This window comes from Anopheles arabiensis, chromosome 3 (genome assembly GCF_016920715.1).
Source record: "Anopheles arabiensis isolate DONGOLA chromosome 3, AaraD3, whole genome shotgun sequence".
NCBI classification, from domain to species: Eukaryota; Metazoa; Arthropoda; class Insecta; order Diptera; family Culicidae; genus Anopheles; species Anopheles arabiensis.
The window spans coordinates 7,979,488-8,001,096 of NC_053518.1; the positions used below are offsets into that span (position 1 = coordinate 7,979,488).

The window sequence follows — 21,609 nt, forward strand, 5'->3', positions numbered from 1 at the left end:
TACACATTATCCTTTCTGAAAACAGAGGCAAACACACAGAAAGGAAGCAAAAGGAAGGACTGCTGTTTTCTCTCCTTGCCACATGCTAGACAACGATTTACTTCCGACATTCGGCGCCCAAGGAATATGGGAACCTTCATCCCATAGGGAGTCTTACCAAGGTTGTGTTGCTGGTAGTGTTTGAAAACATATTCCGTTGTGGGCTCTCTTTAACTCAAACCACACCGCGAAAGATTCAATAAGAGATACGCTCACGTACGGTGGTGGATTCTTGCTCTTGTAAGGGGAGAGATTGTTCGCGCAACCCTCAGGGAGTTGGAAAGTACGATGATCATCCGTTTCCTTCGCTCTGTTTGTCAATATGTTTGCACTTCAGCATTCTTTTTGCTAACGCTTCAAGCTATGTATAAGTGTGAGCGTGAATGTTTATCATATCATTCACGTGCGAGGCTCACTCTTACTCACAGGCACGATGCCGAATAAGCAGACCGAGGCTGAACGTAACACTTAAGGTAAGCGCATCGTTCCACCTTCGTTCAGGGATATGGAACGGAACGAACACCACACCGAATGGAAAGGGGCAGGCAAAACTGCACGGTGAAGGTGGCTCTCCTCTAAAACAAAAATGCCTAACGCAGCATTCGTTTCGTTCGATGCGGGCTCAACAGCACAGTAGCACCTTCACCAGGTATGTGAGCGTGGTGTGTAGGGAAAAAACAGATTGGAAGGCAAATATTTTTCTGACAGGAGGGAAGATACAATTGAATTACGCTACCCAACACGGAATATGCATGATTGATGCTGAGGCCGTTTGCAAACCGAAACAAAAAAGGGGAAAACTGGTTCCGCTCCACACGCTTAGTGCGATAATGTAATGCGTCTAGCCTAACTTTAGGCGCACAACGTTTCATCGAACGACTTTAACGACTTTTCCGGTGGCAGCTCTACGGTGAAGCAAATCGAATAAGCCCGGTACGTACCGTCGGATAGATGAATAGTACTGATCGAGAAAGTCCTTCGCATGCTGCTGCACTATTTCCGATTTACGCGCTTCCGTACCGACGAGGTGCGGTGTCATCACGCTTCCCATGCACACTTCCCGCGAGCACGGCATCACCTGCAAATAAAGGAACGGGGAGAAGAATCAGATATTAAAAACCCGTACAGCCAACACAGTCCGAAGGGATTTTACAGGCACACACACAAGGCAAGGCACGTATGGCAACCCGTGGTGCGATGCGGGTTGGACATGATCCGAGGAATTAGAGCCGCTCCGGAGTCTCTCCGGAGCTTCTCGAGATGAAAAATTGAGCCGTTCGCTGGCTTTGAGTGGAGAAGTAATTTACAGCGAGCTTTTTGCTGGCGTACGTACGGCATGCAGGCCGGCTGGTTGAATTATGAGAAATATTAAATTCAGCGACATGTCAAATCGCTGCCGGTGCTTCCACTGACGTTAGCTTGCACATATGGTCTCACACTGCTGCTCGCACGAGCTCTAGCTGAGTTTTTGTGTACATGAATTATCGTTCTCTTGGTCTTGCATTCAGCCTGAACAGAAACAGAAGCCAACAACCCGCATGCAGATCAACAGTGGAATTGTGCATATTGTGGCATTCCGTTGGAAAGCGAAATGAAGTCGTATTTGAATCTCTTTCTTGCTGGCAAGTGTTTACAAACACTCGTGCAAGGGGTCGCTTTTTCTTTAGCGGCTAAATGCTCCTGGTTCTGGTGGTTTGCGGGTTTGTTTTGTTGCATTTTAATCAACTGTTGTAAAGCGGCGGGAAATGCAAAGTGAGCGGAATAATGCATGGGTTTGGCAAAGCTTTTTCGTGATTTTTGCAAAGCAGGATTAAAGTGTGTGTATATGTAGAGCAATGCTTTAGAAAGGAATGGCTTTAGTTGAGTTTGAAGTGGGACTGTGTGCATTTTGCGATTAAAATGAAATATACAGGATCATTTAAAATATTCTTCTAGTTTCAATCAAAATTTGAAAATTCTTTAAAAACCGTTCTTCAAAAACTCGAAAATCCTAACGACCTCTTCTATTTCCAACATCTGCATTTCCTGCTGTATTGAACACACAAGCATTCACTTCCGCTGCCATATCCGTTCCCGCCATAAAAAAAATCCCTGATTTTAATTTTCCTCCTTTGTAACGATTTACCACAAGCGAACGAACGAGCACACTTCTTTATTCTCAAATCGACACAATAAATGTGAAAACATTTTTGCAGCTGAATGCGACGGTCGAAAAGGGAATGGGAATGAAGAAATGATTTTTTATAAGTCCCGCCAAATTCCTCGAACGTTTCCACTCAAGCATTCCAGCACTCGGCATGGGTAATAAAAGGCACGAAAGTAAACCGTTCAAATACTCTCGGGCATAATTTCAATTTGCGTTTCGCTCCCCGTGCCCGTTACAGCTGGTCACCGGATATTACTTGCTCGGGTCAACCTGGCGTCGCGCTACAGGGAAATGGGAAAATGTTGCAGAACGAACAAAAAAAAAATGAACGCTCCCACGCGTGTGTACCACCCCACCCCACGCTTACCAATAACAATGACAATTTTCATTTCATTTATTGTTATTTCCATCCTGCCAGGCTGCCGGTTGGCTGGCAGACGGTGTCTTGCCTTGCAGCTGCTGCGTGGAATTAACTGAGATCCTTAGCCGAAAAAACACCCGACAGCCACAGCGGTTCTAAAATGATATGCAAAGCGCTGTAGAGCGCCCCATATCCACCATACCGAGCGTAGAATATTACCTCCCAAAAGGCCAGTTCCTCCAGCACTAAGGCGAGAAGCAGGTGCAAAAGCGCCCGATTTTGAGCCGACGTCATCATCCCTGGGAAGCGGTTTTTATTTCGGTCTGTTTACATTCTCACATGTATTCTTTGCCACATAATCTGGTCCGCAGTGTGTCCTGTGCCGTCCCTCGGACTCGGTCGTAGAAATGGTAGATATTCTAAAACTCTACACACATTCACACATACACACACATTAACCACGCTCGTGGGAAACATTCAGACCAACATGTCTGCCACCGTTTACACACATTCTGACGCTTCAGCGCGGGCTAAACCCGGGCTGCACGTTGAAAACATTAACATAAACATTGTTCCGGTTCGGCGAAGAAGTCGTCGGCAGCCGAAAAGTGCGAAACCCGGAGAGTCCGGGCTATAACGCAGCTCGCCGCACCGGGCAAACACCGCACGTGAGCACGCATTTTGTGCGAAAATTGTTTTGAATATACAAATAGCCGACAAGCGGTAGCAATCGTGGTGGGCGAATGTTTGCCTACCGGTGCCGTTGCACGGGATGATGCAAGAGTACGTCAACGTGGTTTTGACTCTATAAAGCCAGATTAAATCGTCACTAGCGTGTTTGGGGAGTGTTTATTTTCGTGCGTTTAACGTGTGAGATATCTTCGTGAACGTTACAGTAATGCGTTAGGATTGGTGTCAAAAATATTATTCCGTTTTTCGTGTTTTATGTACTTTTTTGTACTTATTTAGAATTATAGAAGTATAAAGAGAATGTTTAGCCAGTTTCTTTGATCACAAAGAAATGTAATATGTCTAACATGTGCATAACTCTAGGCGTTCCTACGCAAAACTCCGCCCCAATTTATGCAATATGCATTTCATTGCACCATTTAATCCTTTTGTTTCATCGTAAATTCATCGTTTCAGTTTTATTTCACTTCAACATGACAATTGCCCCCTAGGGTTCAACGTTAACAGGTTTAAGACTCGCTTCATTCCCTCCCGTCAAACCTACGATGCTGATTGTAACGATTCTTAAAGCCCAATCTGCTACCGCTTCCGATCCGGCAAAAGTACTTGCCCATCTGGCGCGGCTGTCATCAAATCACAGTCAAGCCGGCTTAATTGGGAAATGATTGGAAATAAAATATTTATTATCCTGTGCTCGGGCGTAACCATTTCGTCACGCTTTGACTGACTGACGACGGCAAGTAGCGGAGAAGCTAAGAAAGACGTTGGAAAGAGTGGCATTGCCTAACACAGAATCAGGGCGAGAAAGTAGCGTCGCTACCCCGTGGGAAATTACTGCGTCGTCCTCAAAAGGGAAGAACAAAACGCGCAATACGTCACTGTCCTTTTTTTACTTCTTGGCATCATTTCATTAAACGCTTACCCCTACGCAATGGAGGTCAATGAAATCTCGCGTAAAAAGATTTGTAAGGTTAAGTTGCAAAAAAAAACTCCCACTAAGGAACGACTTTAACATGTACTCGGCATTGTTGGTTACACGCACATGCTTCCACAAGGTTCATCGTACTGTAGAAGGAACACATCCCTCACTGGCAACCATCTCATCGCACCCACACCAACACCGGGAGTAGCCGACGGGCGTGCGATAATTTATTAATGATGAGCAAATGGGCAAGCTCATTTGCGCTCGTAAACTTTCCATTTGCGGGAGCATATTTTTTATCGCTTTTACTATGCCCTCCCCTAAGGGAAGAAGCGTGGGTGGCACTCTCCCCATCGAATCGTTTTCTCCCTAAGGACTTTGCGAGGGTCAAAGCTTCACGCTTTAACATGCCTTGCTGTGTGGAGCGAGAGGAAAACTGGCCCCGCACACATACACCGAAAAAACACTGGACAAGGGACACTGGTCAAGGGAAGATAAACATTATGTTTAATGTCGTAGACGATAAAATGCGGTGGTTGCCCCGTGGCGTTAGGTCCACTTGTTTCTGGTTCCCGGCACGCTGGTGTGCTCGTTTGAATTGATCATAAATTTGCGTTTAAGCACCTTGTAAGAGAAGGTCTGACCAGATTTTATTATGGGTTTCCTTTTTGTAATCGTGTTTTTTGGTGGAGTTTGTATAATTTCTCCTGCCCTCTTTCTCTCACGCTACAAAATTGCTTATGATATTTTCTATCACCTGCCTCAATCGATTCTAGGTAATAAAAAAGGCAATTAAACAGATAAAAGCAAGATTCTAGTAGGTAAATACACACACATACAAAGTTCATTATTGAATGACCCTTTGCAAACCACATGACTACTGCATTATCTTAATCATTTTATCAACCAGTAAATGGCACACAATGGAATGCTCACACCAAATTATAGAATACTGTCCCTAAAGAATAATTCTTACGCAATTAAGCATATGCATTTTTACCTCAACCACAACGAACCTTTTAAGCGATGATCTCTAAATCGAGCACAAGGGAAATCCCCTACAACAGAAAGTTCTTGTGGCCGATCATATCCCAGCTGGGTTAACTTTAAATTGAAGTGTAAATTACTTTTACCTTTGGTATCATTCACACTGTCACACCACAGGATGCAACTGGCATCTTCCTTGCCAAACACAAGTTCACTTTCTTCGATTCATTTCAGTTTATGATGTGGATTTATGTTTTACATTCTACACTCAGTGTGGCCGTGGGGCAGGGACAAGCAAGATGTGGAAGAAACTTATTCCAAGTGCATTAACGGATAGTTTACGACTGCTAACGTTGCAATCATTGCCATTCTAAACTGGAACAAACTTCGGTGTCAATGGAGAGAGAGTATTGCTGTGTCGACGGTTTCTGGAGCGGTATGGATTTTACTCCAGGCTCCAAGGAAGGTTCTGATACGATTCTGATGAAATACTTTCATTTCGCTTAAGGGAAACAGAGGTGAACTCAATGTTTGAATGGGGTTAATTTGCTGATAATGGACAAACATATAAAGACAAAAGCGTTACACTGCTAAAGGCAAGTAAACTTTTAGGATTTAGTATGAGATTCGGTAAAGATATAAGAAATCTCATTCATTTTAGTCCAAATGATTCCTTAGGAGAAGAATTATATCCCCTTTAATCAGGCATTCACCGATTTAGGCATTCAGGATACATTTGGTGTACATTATTATTTAAGTATGTCTTTTGCGTAAACATTTCACATACTTTTGGGTTAGTCTGGGAAGTTTTGGCAACTTGCTTTTAGTTTGTGCCTAGCTCAGATCCTTTTTAACCTTTTTAAGCAAGCAAAACAAACAAGCTACTAAGAAATATGGGCAAAAACACTCCGGGAAAGTAAGAAATTCTCGACTTTCCCGAGCAAGACGGAAAAAGCGTTTCATTCGTTCCATTTCCATCGCTTCACGATCACGCTTAAGTTGAATAAATTGTTCAACTAGAACCTGGACCAACTTCGCGCAACCGGAACGGGCGACAACTCATCGCTTAAGAGGAATCTTCCTGTCATCACAGCACAATATTGTTGATTCTGTTTTATAGGTTGCATTTTAATTCCTTTCCCCCACCCGAACACTCGCCACACTCACTTTACCCTTTCTGCCGTCTTGGAAAAGTTCAAACTTGACCTGTTGCTAAAGATCAGGTTCCAGCACTTTTGCGCTTCACTATACCGGGTCGTTCATGAATAAAATACTCGGCAGTGAAGCCACTTCAGCACTGTTGACTGTAGGAGCGATATGAATAATATTTCCTCCGGTGCGAAGTGTAAAGTTGATTAGCATTTGAAAGCAACTCCAATGACAGTTGAAGTAAAGCGGACGCGCCTCAACAGTCAGGAAAGGATTGAGAACAGGAAGGCTGGCGATAACTTTTAAGAACGTTTCGTTTGAGAAATTAATTAAAATATCAGTTGCATAGCATTCGATGAAGTAAAAAATATGTCTATGCTGCTTATATTAAGCTTTACTGCTTTAATAATACTACTGAATACATCACAACAAAGCATACGAATAACTTCTAATGCATGGTAAACCATTTCATACTCTGCAAACCTTCTTCGAATAAAATTCCCTTGAATATTCATTACAATGCTTCCAAATACCCTTAACCCCAAAAGTATCGAACATAAGTTAACAAGGCTTGTCGCAACAAAATTCCACAACCACATTTCATATAATCCTTCTGGAAATAGCACAGCAGAATACTAATTGCGCCCAAGAATCGATAGGCATAGCGCTAAAGCGCAAAAATTCCCATCGAAACAAAGGACCTCGACTTCGGCCACGATGTAGCAATTACCGTGATACTTTTTACCTCAACTTTCACCACAACCGGTACGGTAAGGGCAAACATTCTTCTCCCCATCGCAGGGGAGGATGTTGGACGATCGTTTCGAAGAATTTCAATGATATTAAACCATCTTTAACAGAATTAAAACCATCCTCTGCGGGAAATTCTACCACAGGCATCGGAATCTCTCTCTCTCTCTCTCTTTTTTTCTCTCTCCCAATTCATTCTGTAGCAAAAAGTCAAACATCATCTTTCATGGTTTTTGCAGTTTTCTTGCTTTAAATTGACTGTCTAACGGCACCAACGGCAGAGACCGGCGCTAGGCCATGTCCTTCCGTTCGACTAGACGTTTGGTTTCGATTTGCGAATAAAGATAAAATAATAGACAGCTCCTCCAGCCCCCTCGAGCACCTGTTTCCCCTTTTCCCGCCACCGTGGATGAAATGAAATTTTCATTTCACTGAATTAGGGAGCAATTTCTTACACTTTCTCCCCCTAATGCTCCACCGAAAGCCACAATCGAAGGTAATGAAAAACCATCGTTTTGCTACTGCCCCCGGAAAATGATTTAGGAGTCATTTACGTTGCGAAACACGCTTCAAAAAGCGAAATTTGAGCAGGCTTTCTACCGTTGTACCCCGTACAACTCCCACAAAAAATTACTTCCCTTTGCTGCGTTTAATTTTTGCGTTTTGCTACACCATTTGAAGTAAAATCGATTGAAAGCACGATTGTCTTGCCACGTGTTTGCCTTTTATTTATTTATTTTTTAGAAGAGACACCACGGACGCATTTGCCGTTTGGTTTTATCTAACCGAAGCAATCTAATTTCTCGCTAGCAGCATTACCGCTTCGCGAGCTTCACTTGCCTTTTGTTGAGGCAGGATATGCTACAGCGGCGCTTAAAGTGAGAAAGGTCGTGGGTTACATGCAAATTCGTAAACCGCAACCGCACAGGATTCAATGCCAACAATAAAAATCCTCTTTCTAGGAAGTTAAACGATGGAAAGGATGAAAAAACAACACGGAAAGAAGTAGGAAACATTTAGCAAGAATAGGGAATTGAATTGTGAAACAATTTCCGGGTGCTGCGTGGCGCATTTGTGTAAAAAAGGTTTAATCTACCTTTAAGTTGCAATCTTCTATTTCTTGTTATAAGATGTTTTAACATAATCTAGAATCTGACGTTATGAATTCTTATAAAACAAACAGTTTTGTAACCCCAAACAACCACATCAAGCACTTGCCTTTAAATATTAAACCATTGACAAGCGCACAGCGCCTTTCGGCTGTAGGTTTTTTGTTTGGCATGTTTGTGTCGTTAGTAAACCTTCACCCTGAGATAGTAACCCTCACGGGAACGAAATAATGAGACCAGCTCATGATGAATATTTGATCACCTCGTATGCAACGCAAATGCTCTTCACCTTCGTCCGCTGCATCGGTTGCCTTCAAACCACCAACCCACCCTTAAAGGCAGCGTTTAGTGGCTCGGTAAACTTAAAGTGGACAAGAGATAGCTACTTAAGACTCAAGTCATGCTCAGGGCTGCAATGGTACAACAAGCAGAAGCAGCAGCAGCAGCAACAGCAGTAGTATCAGCTGCCACTGCTTTGTGTGAGCATCATCAGAACACGTGTGAGCAAAGTTTTTCGTACCACCGTGCGGATTAGATGGCGTAAAGTTTGCGATTGAAATTCTGGTCCAAGAAAAAGGAACCAATTTCGGAAGCGGGTTCAGCATGGCGTGTATAACATTTAGGGATAATGCTACAGAAAATACACACTTGAAAATCACTTGACATAAGGGGACCAGGGAGCGATCGTTTGCTTTTGTTTGGGTTTTTCTTATCATTCTATGGGGTTAGAATATGGGCGTCTAGCGGACCCGACGCCTTTCCACATACGCTCATGTTCATTTGAAGTCATTGTGCAAGTCATACTGATTGTGAGCTTTCCAAATGACATTAACTTAAGAAACTTATTCAATTCCCTAAAGCATTGTAAATAGTACATCCTTCTTCGTTTTGTTCAAACACGTGTTACTTTAAAAGGAACCCACAGATCCTATGATGTTTATTCATACCAACAGCAAGCAGTCACCAATCTGTAATGTTTTATTGAATGCATTTTAAATTTATTGAACGATTTCAAATTGATCATTAAAACAACAGCACGCTTTAAAGGACCCGTAGCGGCCTTTTCTTTCGGAGAGCAGCACAATTGAGACGCTTTTGACTCGTTGTGCTCGTTCAGCATCAAAGCTTTGCAATCGCGCGTTCAAATACATGGAAAAGTGGCAATGAAGACCGAATCACCGTCAAGTGCCTTTGCCACGATCTCTGCCGGATTGTGTGCGCGGCTCATTCGGCATTCCATCGAGCGGCACATGTAAATTCTCCGATTAACATAAGCGTTTCTACCACACAAATTGAGTAACCGTGGCATGGGAAAATAATTGAATTACACCGAGCAGTACCACGGTGGATGTGGGGAGAAAAACACTGCTCTTCCTTTCACAGCAACACGGTACGCTTTTCCACAAAGTCAAACAAATCCCTGCGTGGGCTGGGCGGTGTATGTATATGTTTGTGTGTGTGCGCTTGGAAGTGCACGAAATGATTACAAATCTCCTTAAGCATCTACCAGTAAGGGAAGGTGGATCGCCTGCCAGACGGCAAAGTGCGTATGGTAATTGCCTAAGTACAATCTCATTAAATTCCAGTCACTTTTCATCCACTTTACGTACGAGAAGTGCTTGTTCCGTTCTGTTTCTTTTTTTTCTCTCAAACGACGGGTAAAAAGGCTAAAATTCTTCTCACAACCAGCGTTGCTTACATTCACAAGGTTTATGCCTTAAATCTTGCGGGAGCTTTTGCGGAAGGCGCCTTCCGAGCCACACGATTGAATAAAGCAAGCTGTTCGGGGTGAAGTGTGGGTATTTTCTTATCCCTCGTTGCTGTTCCGTTTTCTTTTCCAAAAAGAGAAGGAAAGGCAAAGGATGAAAACCACCGTCGCGATCAAGTAATAAGCTAGAAAAGCAGAAAAGGGACAATGTCTGTGGTAAGGTAGAAGGATTGTTTTCAATTTTTCAAAAAGAAGTGTAAAGCCTTTGCCAACGAGGAAGTTGAGCTGGCACATACAAAAGGTTCTCGCTGTTGCTACTTTTGTTTCTGCCTGTTTTGTTATCTTGTAATGTAAAAATAATAAGGAAACGATAGAATGATACTCTTGGGGTGTTTAATCCAACAGCCGACAGGAAAACAAATTGTTTTTTGACAATATGTCTACTATGTGGGAAGCGAACAGGAAAATACATCGTGTATAGGTGAAGTATTTTTACTAGAATATAGTTAAAACTTGCCCTATTTTTTTCCAAATTTATAAATACACCAACTAGGAAACTGGAACACTTCCAAAAGTATAGTGTTGTACTGAACATTGCATACCTTTAGGCGGTTTGTCTTTTAAACAGCTATTGCTACCATTCGATAAATACAAATCCATCCATCTCCTTTCGTTTCCTACCGGCATTCTAAAATTAACCCAAGATAAACTACGTACAAATTGGACACCAACAAGAGGTAACTGATTTGATCCAATTTATTACCCGTCAGTCAACCAGCCAGTGACAAGCATTCAGGCACGCTCGTTTAAAGGTATTTCAGCCGACCCATTCTACCGTTCCTTTCTTACAACGTTCCCAAGCAATTTTACTCTCTCCTCTTTGATTTCGTATCGCATGAAATCACGATAATCGCTTGGAGCTGAAAGAAAATTTGTCTTCGCCAAGGCGCTGCGCGAAGATCAAAAACCAAGCACCAGCTCCCGCGCGATAGCGAGAGCTTCTTTTAAACAGATCAACGTCAGAACTTATTCTTGCTAGCGGCCCACTGCACAGGCAATTTTGCGCGCTTCAATAAAGAAATGTAAAACAAGAAGCGGTATCACGCTTTCCGCACCATTCAAAGCTGACGCGCACAAGCAAAAGACAATTCGCACAAGCTTTTCCTTTCCGCGAGTTGAAAGAGTTGAGTTTTCTCTGGTGTAAAGTCTGTGCAGAGCGACAACGAAACGTAAAGCGAAGTGACAATAATAATAATTTTTCTTTCCCCGTTTCCCAACCGCTTCAACCATGTTCCTGTTCTCGTCGTTTGCTTTTGAGTTTCAGCGAGCGTACGTCCTCGGTACGTATCTGCGCCAACACGGAATGGTAGATTATCGATAGCGGAAGCAAATGGCATCAACGGGTAGATAAAAGTAAATTTCTTCTCTTACAACACGCTGCTCCACTGGGGCCCAGCATCTTGTGAACGAGGAACTTCTGAGCGTGGAAAAATGGAGCCATTTTACTGATTCCATCAACACTTCCCGTTTTGCCGGGAGCTACTGCTAAGTATACTTTCATTGACCTTCCGGTCCCTGAAGGAAGATTTCCAACACTTGCTCTGCTATCCAGCAGGGTCATCGTTACACCCGCACGCACACAAAGATCACGAGTGAACCACGGCTAAGAAGTAGTACGGTGTGAAAAATGGTCTAATCTAACGTGTCCAACCTGATTTGACACGTAAACAAACTAATAGAAGCAGAAGTGCTACAGTCATCCGTCATCCGTTTGCGCTACTTTACGAACGGTTGCTTCAAAGCAGCAATCTTTCTTCACAGATCTTTAGCATCCTCCTGGACTTTTCGACCCGGGGCTTCATGGACTCCTACTACGCTATAATCCTTCAATGGAGTAAAGCTTAACGTAAGCATTCCAATGCACGACAGGAAAGCAAACAGAACACTGCGGAGGGTAGCAAGCAAGAATAGACAAAAGAAAGGAAAAAAGGAGCGCTCCAATAGCAGATTAAGACGTCCCCGGAGGGATAGGTGAGTACCGGTCTCTGACACCGTTTCTGATAAAGACGTTGGCAACTGAAACCAGCATCCGTGACCGGATTGCAATAATAAGTGTGATCCCTGCCGTGGCTAGTGTGGAGCTGGGTGCTGGGATGAGCCATTTAATACGGAGGCTCCAATGCCTAGAGCACCTGGGATGACTTCATCATCAGACACAATAAAGACTGTAGAGAAATTGTAAATAAAGCATCTCCAGAAAGGGAAGAATTTCTCGTTGCATTGTTCTCCAGCAAAATGAATCTCGAATAGCTGGACAACTGAAGCCTTTGCTTCCTTCCTTGGGCGTGCATTTAATTTAATTTTAAACCATGCTCAGGCAGCTATAATACAGGCAGCATTCGTGCAGTAATTGCTTTCACCGTAAGCGAGCCAGAACACATATTTTCCCTACTCGTTGGCATACTTCTTCTTGTGGGAATCGATATAATCGTTCGGAAAATATCATTTCCACATCGCTCGCTCGATCGTTTGGTGGCTCGTCCCACTCATCCAATTGGTAATCATTAATCTGATTGATTGGCGTAACCGGGCAGTAGGTCAGAGCAACTCTTCCATCGCCCAACTGGAAGAGATTTTGCATGCCTCGAAAGCCGACGTCAATCGATTGTGGCATTAAGTTTTCCCTTTTCTGCATCGAACAGGCAGACAGACATTTCGAGACACCGTGCGATGGACTTTGGAAACTATATCGGACAGATCTTCTGAGCGATTATGAATGAAGTATTGCACTGAAAGGGGAAGAGGGAGGAAAGCCATAATTGGTAATAAAGTTACTCACATAAATCGATGCCAAACCAGAATAGAAAGCATCATGGCAGAGCCTTTATTCGATCGATTGCTTCATTTATTATCGGCAAAGCAACTGCGATGGGCAACTTTATCTGCAAGATGTGTGTTGCCGGCGATAGGGAAAGGAAGTAATAAAATCACTTACTAAACTATAACGATCCTTTGGGGGTCTCTGTTCCTTACGGCTTCAACGCATCGGGGTACTATCGATTGCCATCGATTTCTGGATGGACAGATAAACTTAGTCCCCATGCCATAAACGATACCATATTCCCATATGCCGATAGCGAATGGTGTACGGTGTATAGTCTTAGCCGTTAGATTGATGAAGTAGAGTTTTCAAAAACTTCCACCCTCAGTCTCTCTCTCTCTCTGTCCATGTAGAGAGCTCTTTGGAGATAATATCCCTTGAAGATGCCTGCCATTATTTTAAGCACAAACTTTCAACTTCAAAAGGATACTACGGATGACATATTTAGGCGAGTGTATTGCCATATCGGAAGATGAAAAATGCTTCCGTGGAAAAGTGGATAGCAATAAGAGCCCTTATTTCGGGGAGGAGGTTAGGATACGTTTGAGTGAAGAAGCTCACAGGTTCTTATAAATTGACAATATCCTTAAATCAATACTATCGTGCTGTGGAGGTTACAAAGGAGCGCGCACCCAACTCTTTCGACCGATGTCGGCTTTAATTAAATCCGATCGAGGGGTTAGCTACACCATACCTTCCAGGAATTTATATGGAATATAGATACAACCGGGCTGAAGGTTGGCTCTTAAATTTTGAACAAGAGATCTCCTAGTGTTCTGAAGAAGCAGTGGTCTTTATGGATGTCTTTAAACTGACGATAGGAGCATTATGAAATTCTATATTTAGCTTGTTTAGTTATTCACTCAACCTTGACGTACGCGTACATTATAAGGATTGCCTGTATAAGCACGTTATTTAGACTGAATTGCCTTGCAGACAAGCTTGTAAACCTGATTTTCAACCCTCAAATACTTCTACAATGCCAAAACATAGCCTTCACAATTTTTGTAAATTTTCCATTCCAGCATGAAATTAGCATTCATCTCACATTACATCACAGGAGGAGGATCGTGTAAGTGACGCCAGACAAGGCCCATCCTCTGAGCTTTTGTTCCACCATCCACCAGGTACACCTCCGTCTCTCCGTATCATCAAAACGCTTGAAAAAAGAAACTGATTACGCCCGTTTATGACACGGAGGAGCCGGTTAAGGGAACGGCCAACCATATCAACCCACGGCAAACATCATTCAAAGCGACAGGACAAGTTTACGCCGCCGGTAAAACGAGCAACGTCAGCCACCTATCTGCTAGGCCCGTGTCAGTTGCCCTTTTCCCCCCCAGGCTTGACGGAACTGCTTTTTTGCTGCCCGGTACGACGACGTGTGTCACAAAAGGTGTGCTTAGGTGTCTCCTTCCCAGGTGCGATTCGCAGGGCGATTCTTAACATCAGGTGCGACCGGGAGACTTCCTTCCTCCCCGCGTACGCTCGCTTCGACGCTCTCTTGTGAATGGCGACAAGTACAGTCACTTACCATTCATTTGTGGTCCTTTGCACCGGGACACACCACTCGGTGGCGCGCGGCTCAAGGGGACAAAGACTTCAGCACTGATGGTTCCACCCACCCGGCGTGGCAATAAACCAACCCCGACAGCTTTAAATGGTACTGCGGCGAAGAAAAGAAGCACACCGTGTGGACGATATAAATCGAGCTGCCTGACTGGTGACTGGCCCAACCGCAAGCCGTAGCATCATTTTTATAGACATCTTCACCTTCGGCCGCGGTTGAGTCGGTTGACGATGAGAGTGCATAACTGTCGCTACTCTTTAAAGGGGGTTATTATTTACCGTTCTACATGCTGCCACAATGTAGGTGGGCAGGTAATGTAGAGGAAAAATGGGAAATAATGTTGCCACACCGGCTAAACGCGCAAACAATAAGGAGTGCATCAGGACATTGTGGTGCGTTACGGTGCTGTTAGTAACATCGTTAGCGCGGAGAATTGGGAAGGACAGTATTTACAAGCTGCTTACTGAAACAGTCCGAGCAGTGAATGCTTATTTTCCTATTTTATTAACAGCAGTAAGGAATTCAAGTCCAGAAATTCCCCATGTTTTTTATATTCACACCACCTTAAACCATTAAATCCACAAGAACCTTTGCTACAAGCAATTTATTAATGAAGACAGTTCATTTTTATCCCGTTTTTCCCATTCCAAGACCCACATTGTCGTTTACCGTTTACTTTCTCCCTTTTCCAATCGCTCATCGCACAGAAAAGAGGTGTCAACGAGGACACAAACAAACGAATCCCGCTGAGTGCATTCAGTTCCATCGGGGGTTTCTCCGCAAGTAGCTCCGGAATGGAACACGACTGACCTACACGATCATAAAAAGTAATTAAAAAAGCAAGAAAAACACCTTATAAATAATAAAAAAAACGCTGAATACTACCGCCATCATCGTCGTCAGTGGAGAGGCTTCGTCGTGGTCGTCGAAAAACTTAACGATGGCCTCTCGGAAAGGATGTGGAAAGCAAGTTTCCCACACACACACACACAAAAAAAAACATATTTCTCCACTCATGGCGAACGGCAAAAGGGGCATTCGACGGAAGCTCCCGAAGTCGCGGGAAAAACTTTTGCCCACCGATGTCAACGAAAGTTAAAATGCAACTCATGTTATCTTGCGCACACCCTCGGCAGCAGCTCGGTGTGTCATCGGCGTTGTTTTTCATCGCCCAAATTCCACTCTCATCGGAGCACTACTCCTACTCGGAGTACTTTTTCTCATTAAGGAAATAGAACTTAAATGAAGAACATCAAAAAAGACATGATGAATTTTGAGTACGGCAGGAGTGGTCGGGTGCTCACCATCTTCAAAGTAAAGTTTTCGAGGAACTTTTGCACTAATCCCGGCCCCGGCATGTCAGAATTAAAGTTAGCAAAAAGGTTGAGATTTTACGGCACGGCTTCAAAACCACCTGTTGGATGATCGTTGAAGTTAAAATATTTAAATTAAACGTCCTCGCTCTCTCGTCCGCAGCTCATTTGTTGTTGATTTAAAGCGAACTGCCAGTGATTAGGGTACTGTGCCGGAGGTCAGATCTCCCAGTGTGGACTTTAAACTCTTTCATCGTGGGAAACGACACAACAAACCACACACACACACACACACACATATACAACGCAGCCTCATCAACACTGCTTCGAACGCCACTTTCAACACGTCCAAGCAGCTCGCCATCCGTGCAGCGTTAATGCGGACAGTAGTGCGCGCGGGGCATATTTGTGTCGGAAACGATTATCGCTACATTACCGGAAGGATGGCGAAGGACTTTTTCTGCTGTTTGGTAGCACTTTTGCCTCCCGTGCCATCCATCCATTCCTAGACCATGCGCTTACGCTTGATGTGTTTGTGCCGCAGATGAAGATAAGCAGTGAAACTCTACGTCATCGCATCGTACCGGTTTCGATCGATGCGAGAGAATTTCGCTAGACGTGGTGAAAGCACTGCACGATGCGAGGGATTATGTGTGGCTGAACTTCGCCGTTCAGCTCGGTAAAGGGTTAAGAACGTCAACAGAATCGTGCCCAGAACAGCTGCTAACGATCAGGCGATAGCGAAAAATCCACCATTCGTGTCAAGACCAAGTGACCGATGCGAACTCGAGGAAGCTCATCGGGCAAATAATAAATTTTCATCAACAATACCACAATTGTTGCATGTGTGCACAGACACACAAACACACCATTGCTAGCTGGCAGGATATGTTTTGCCAGCAACCTAGAGCCTAGGGGTAGAAGTTGGGAAAGGTGGAAGATACTTTGTGAGCTGTTTGTCAGCGGAAGCAGAAGGAAAATAGCACAAAAATGCCACGACACTGTTGTTTGCTTTGCGCAAGCTTCTACGCAAAGTCGTTAAATGAAAAAATATGCATAGTGGGAGGTGGAAGGTTGATCTCCCGATGTAACTTCCGTGTGTAATGAAAGGGAAGACGTAATCCTTTGACGATATGGTGGCAGACGCGTTAAATAGCTCCAGGCGTTTGCTGATGGCAGAACAACTTAGTGTCGCATTCAGTGTTTTGAAGCATGGCTTTTTGGTAACAGAACCATCATCTAGATTCGTATGAATATTTGATGTGTGGAACCCTAGACAATTTCGCAATTTCTTGGAAAATTCTGAATACAGTTAAAGCCTCCCGCTCTCCAATAAATATTAACAAACATCCTACACACTACACTTGCTACTTACATCGGACGCCTTGCCGTGCATCGTATCGTACGATTCCGCCTTGGTGATAAGGCTCTTCAGCTTGATCGGTTTGACGACGGCCGGCATCTTGGCGATCCCATCGCCACCCTTACCGGACGGGTCGTGCAGATGCAGCACCTCCCCGTCCGGTCCGAGCAGCGTGTTGCGGATGTCGTGCGACGATTTGCGATGAATACGCAGCGAAGCGGGCGACAGCTCCCGATAGTTGGTCCGCACCACCGTCCCGTCCGTACCGTGCTGCTGCACCGATATGCTGCACCGCTTCCGTGACATATCGTAGCCGCGCCGTTCCTCGCCAACGTGGTTGCCCTTGCTGCTTTCGCGACCTTCGGCCACTTCGCGCCGCTCCGTTACCAGCACGGTCTGCGTATCACCACCACCAGCGGCCACCTTACCACTAGCCACGAGCGGACCACCGTTCTGGCTGTTGTTGTTGTGGTTGACGCTGCTCGTATTGTTGTTGTTATTGTGGTGGGTTGCGCCCGGGCTGCTGTGATGGTTGCAGTGCACGTTGTTGTTCGCACAGCTACCATTGGGGGCGCCATTCGCACCGGCGGGAATGGTCCCGTTGGCGGACGACGATGGTACAACCTGTTGCGGCTGCTGCTGCTGCTGCTGCGACGGCTGCTGCTGCTGTTGCGGCTGCTTACCGCTCGAGCTATTCTTGCTCATCAATGAACCCATCTTGAGGTGCTCCAGCATCGAATTAAGATGCTGGGACATCATCTTCTGCCCAACCGACGAATTCAAACTCACTTGCACGCCGAGAAAGGATGTGTTGATTTTCTGTACCTCTTGTGGTTGGGAAAACAATGTCTAAACACGCACACACACACAAATACCGGAAATGGGAACTACTGCTGAATCGATGCCGATGGCGGCTGTCGATTAGCACTCATGTCCGGTATTGGCGACGACCTACTAACACAGGTCCTTCGTTTGCTTCACCGAAGGAGACTAGACGACACGTTACTTGCAGGCAGGCTGGGCAAGCGTAATCAAAATTCAGCAGCAGGACCACACTTTCACAGACCACCTGAAATAATGAGAAATACATTGGATTAGTTAAATGCGTGACCAGCAGTTATAATTGTCAAGTCAAGATTGAGGTCAATGATACGGAGTTAGATTGGTGCGTTGTAAAATAGGGCGCCCCCAGGGCGTCCAACAATGTTGCATGAATTATGCATTCTAACCTGCAGGTGGAATTTCAATTCCAATTTCCAATCGTGTACCGCGTGATGAAGTGGTTTGAAAGCACTGAGTGAAATTGAAATATTGCATCACATCCTGCATCGATATCGTATCGAAAGCACTCATTACAAAATTTGCAAAATTGTAATATAAAGCCGTCTGTGTATTCCTACAATGTAGGATAATTATCAGCTCTCTTCATTATGCAACCTCATTAATTGATCTTTCATGTTAAGTACTAAAGTCAACCAGCCACATTTAAAATCAATTAAATGCACCTCTCAAACAACGGCACACACGTGGCCCACACCATACCCATTCATCACGCCATTATTTAACATTGCCATACACCACAGAAAGCATCATTGTTTTTCTTTGATGTTTTGATAGGAGCATAAAAGCGTGTCGATAATGTCAATAAAACTGGCAGCTTGTTCGCCGATGCGGCACACCGCCATGGGGGTCAATAGGTAAAAGGTTTCCCCCGACTTTGTGTGTGTATAAAAGCATAATCTGTGTTGAGCTGAGCTAAAGTATGAGGTATGTTGCCGGGGAGTCGACGTTTATGATGCTTGATGGATGTTTTCGTGGAATGTTTAATATTTTAATTCGTGTGGTGTCTGCCTGTGTCGATGCTGTAGGGGTTTTAATGTGATTTTACACCTGTATAATGTTATTAATGAAGTGCAAGCTATGCGGTGCTTCGTTGAGTATATCAGGTCTTTAATTTACTTGTTGGTACCCACTGTTTGTCATAACTTCCAACAGAACAGTAATGAAATGAAATGATTCCAAATAACCGATTCCACAGCTATAATCCTTCAAAGAATAAGGCGTTTCTGCGATCCACTGGCGTAATAACCAGCACGTGACACGCCTTTGCGTCAGCATCTTTTGTGTAGGATCAATTGATTTTCCTGAACCGGTGAATGAGGCTTTCTGAAAACGTTCCAAGAAATGATGGAAGTTCAGAATAACTTGCACCTGAGCTGCGGCTCAAACAGCAGAGATCAAGACCAGGTTTTCCAAAGCTTCCTGTTGTTTTCCTTCTATAAAAAGCCACCCTTTCATTACAAATTGTAAAGCAGCTAACTGCTACTGCATTGCAGCAACTTGGAAGCTTCGCAATCAAGATTAACCAAAGCAGGAGGCTGTACCTTCTTCCGAGCTTCTGCGTGCTGGCATCATCACTTTCCATTTCCCGGAACCATCCATCAATGGCCAATCAATTCACACTCTTCGAACAGATTACAGATGCTCGATAAAAATTAACCCTCAATTAACGCCTCCAATTTGCCGCAGAGCGTTGGCAAGCGTTTTGGTGAGCGATGGTTCAACACTGGTGGAAAATTTACCGCCATTTTCACAGGAAACGCCCCATCACCAGGTGGCATTCAACTAACGATGGGAGGCTGTTACAGTGAGGGTTTCGTTTACATCCTACGCATCCTGGACCAGGGGCGAAGCGTTTGTTGTGTTGAGGAGCGTGCCTGTAGGCTAGTAGAGGCGTTGCGAAATTAAAAATAAATTTGTATCCTGCTCTGCCACCAGAGAGTTCAAGGCGTTCAGTGTAATTATCGCGATACTATCATCATCTAGATAGCTAACAAGATGGCATTAAGCGTTCTGCTACACAGCTCGTGTCGATGATAGCATCAAAATCAACATCGTAAAAGTAAAATAAAACGCTTTTGTCCAGTTCATTAACTACATTAGGCTTCAGTGTGAGGTAAGCACCACCATAAAGAACACCTTCGCTATGCACTTGGCACTATTGGTGTCCTATCAAGAGCTTCCCGCCCCATTTTCGCTCAACACACAACTGCTCTCTTCTGTTATTGAACACGAACGAAGGCAGACGACACCTACGGCTTCCCTGGTTAGTTTGTAACGATGTCAACACAATCAGCACAAGCACGTGTCGTCTAGTGTGCATGGACAGAGTAAACATTATCCCCCAATGTTCCCCTCCCTTGCTAGCATCTTCATGGGAAGCTGAACTCCACAAACCATCCATCGGTTGCCCTTCGGGGTGGCGTGGTACTTCGCAACAATCAAAGATCCCCGGCGGCCTAAAACCGTTTGTTTTGCTGCAGCACTGTTTGCTGAGAGCTAATTCTCTCACTCACCCGCCGATGGAGGTGATGGGAGTGTGCTGACACACACGCTGACAGTGTTTTGTTCGATCGCCGAACTGCTATCCGTCGGTAGACGCGTAGCTCGCGAAGAAGGAATAAAGAGCACCACGCGTCACCCAGATTGGAATCCCGTTAATGATGGGGAAATATTTGAGTTGTTATCAAGCGTTTAATGGGTGATCGAAACGCAAAACGAACCGCCGCCAGCTGCGGTACGTTTGACAGTAACCGAAGCGAAACGGATCTTAGTCCACAGCGCGCCGCCGCGTTCGCCTGTCTCCACACACATGCTAAACGACCGCTTTTTGACAAACAAAAGCACTTGTAGCAAACTACCCAAAATACCAAGTGGCTAAAAATATCAAACAAACATTAGCCGATACCCAGCCGGGTGGGCCATGCCGGAGGGATGAGTTTTCATTACCGCGATTAAACAAACGGATGGGTTTGGATTGTTTAGATTGAACCGGATATTGTGCTGAGGATGTTCTGGGCAGAAGATCGGTAGATGAAATGGGACATTTTATTGATGCTGTCTTTTCTTGTTTGTATTGAACACAATGTAACCATTAGCTTTGGTAGACTGGGTCCCACCCAGAAGAGTATTTTTCAGAACAGAACGCTTGTTGATCCAATGTGTAATTCATTACTTCTAAAAACGTTTTGCAGTGATACATTAGTCTCCAATAAATGTACATAGCAACAGTTTGAGAATGACGAAACGCCCAAAGAGATCATTGTCATAAAGCATCTTCATCACTTAAGATACAGCTAATGTCACGGAAATGTCCTTTCGAATCCACCAGCAGTGGCTGCAAATTATACAAATTCATGTATACTAAAACCTAGACCAGCCAGATAAAACTGAGCCACTTAATTTACTTGATTGCTCCTAGATCACTTCTCCCGTACCCCCATCCAAAAAGGTCCAACATCCGGTCACAAATCATACTCCAGTGTCGTAGCGAACTCCGCTAATACCTTCGGACCAAAATGGACGATTTCGTTCGCAGTTAAAATGAAAGTCATTTAAAAAACAGCACGAACAAAATTAACAACACGGCGCGAAGAAAGCAACCAACACTGGCTAGGGGAAATGACACTTCTCGGTTGCGAAGGATAAAACCGCGAAGGAAATGAATGCAAGTGTATGAGACAGATAAAAGATAACGATTGCTGATGGCCCTGCTATGTGGGTGGGTGTCTAATGCTCTATCGAAGTTTTCCCATAAAATGTAAAAAGATCCTTTTGGTGG

The 21,609-nt window shown here is 44.3% G+C and overlaps 1 protein-coding gene across 5 annotated transcripts in view; it reads right to left on the reverse strand.

Annotated features, from left to right (window-relative positions):
* LOC120901512 (nitric oxide synthase) overlaps positions 1 to 21,609 on the reverse strand; it is an 85,374-nt gene that overhangs the window by 35,248 nt on the left and 28,517 nt on the right. For all 5 annotated transcript variants that reach the window (XM_040309528.1, XM_040309530.1, XM_040309526.1 and 2 more), the window contains exons 3-4: positions 17,001 to 18,057; positions 981 to 1,117 (exon numbers count right to left, since the gene is read on the reverse strand). In XM_040309528.1, coding sequence (XP_040165462.1) covers positions 981 to 1,117; positions 17,001 to 17,747 — 884 coding nt within the window. In that variant the 5' untranslated portion in view covers positions 17,748 to 18,057. The remainder of the gene's footprint in view (positions 1 to 980; positions 1,118 to 17,000; positions 18,058 to 21,609) is intronic.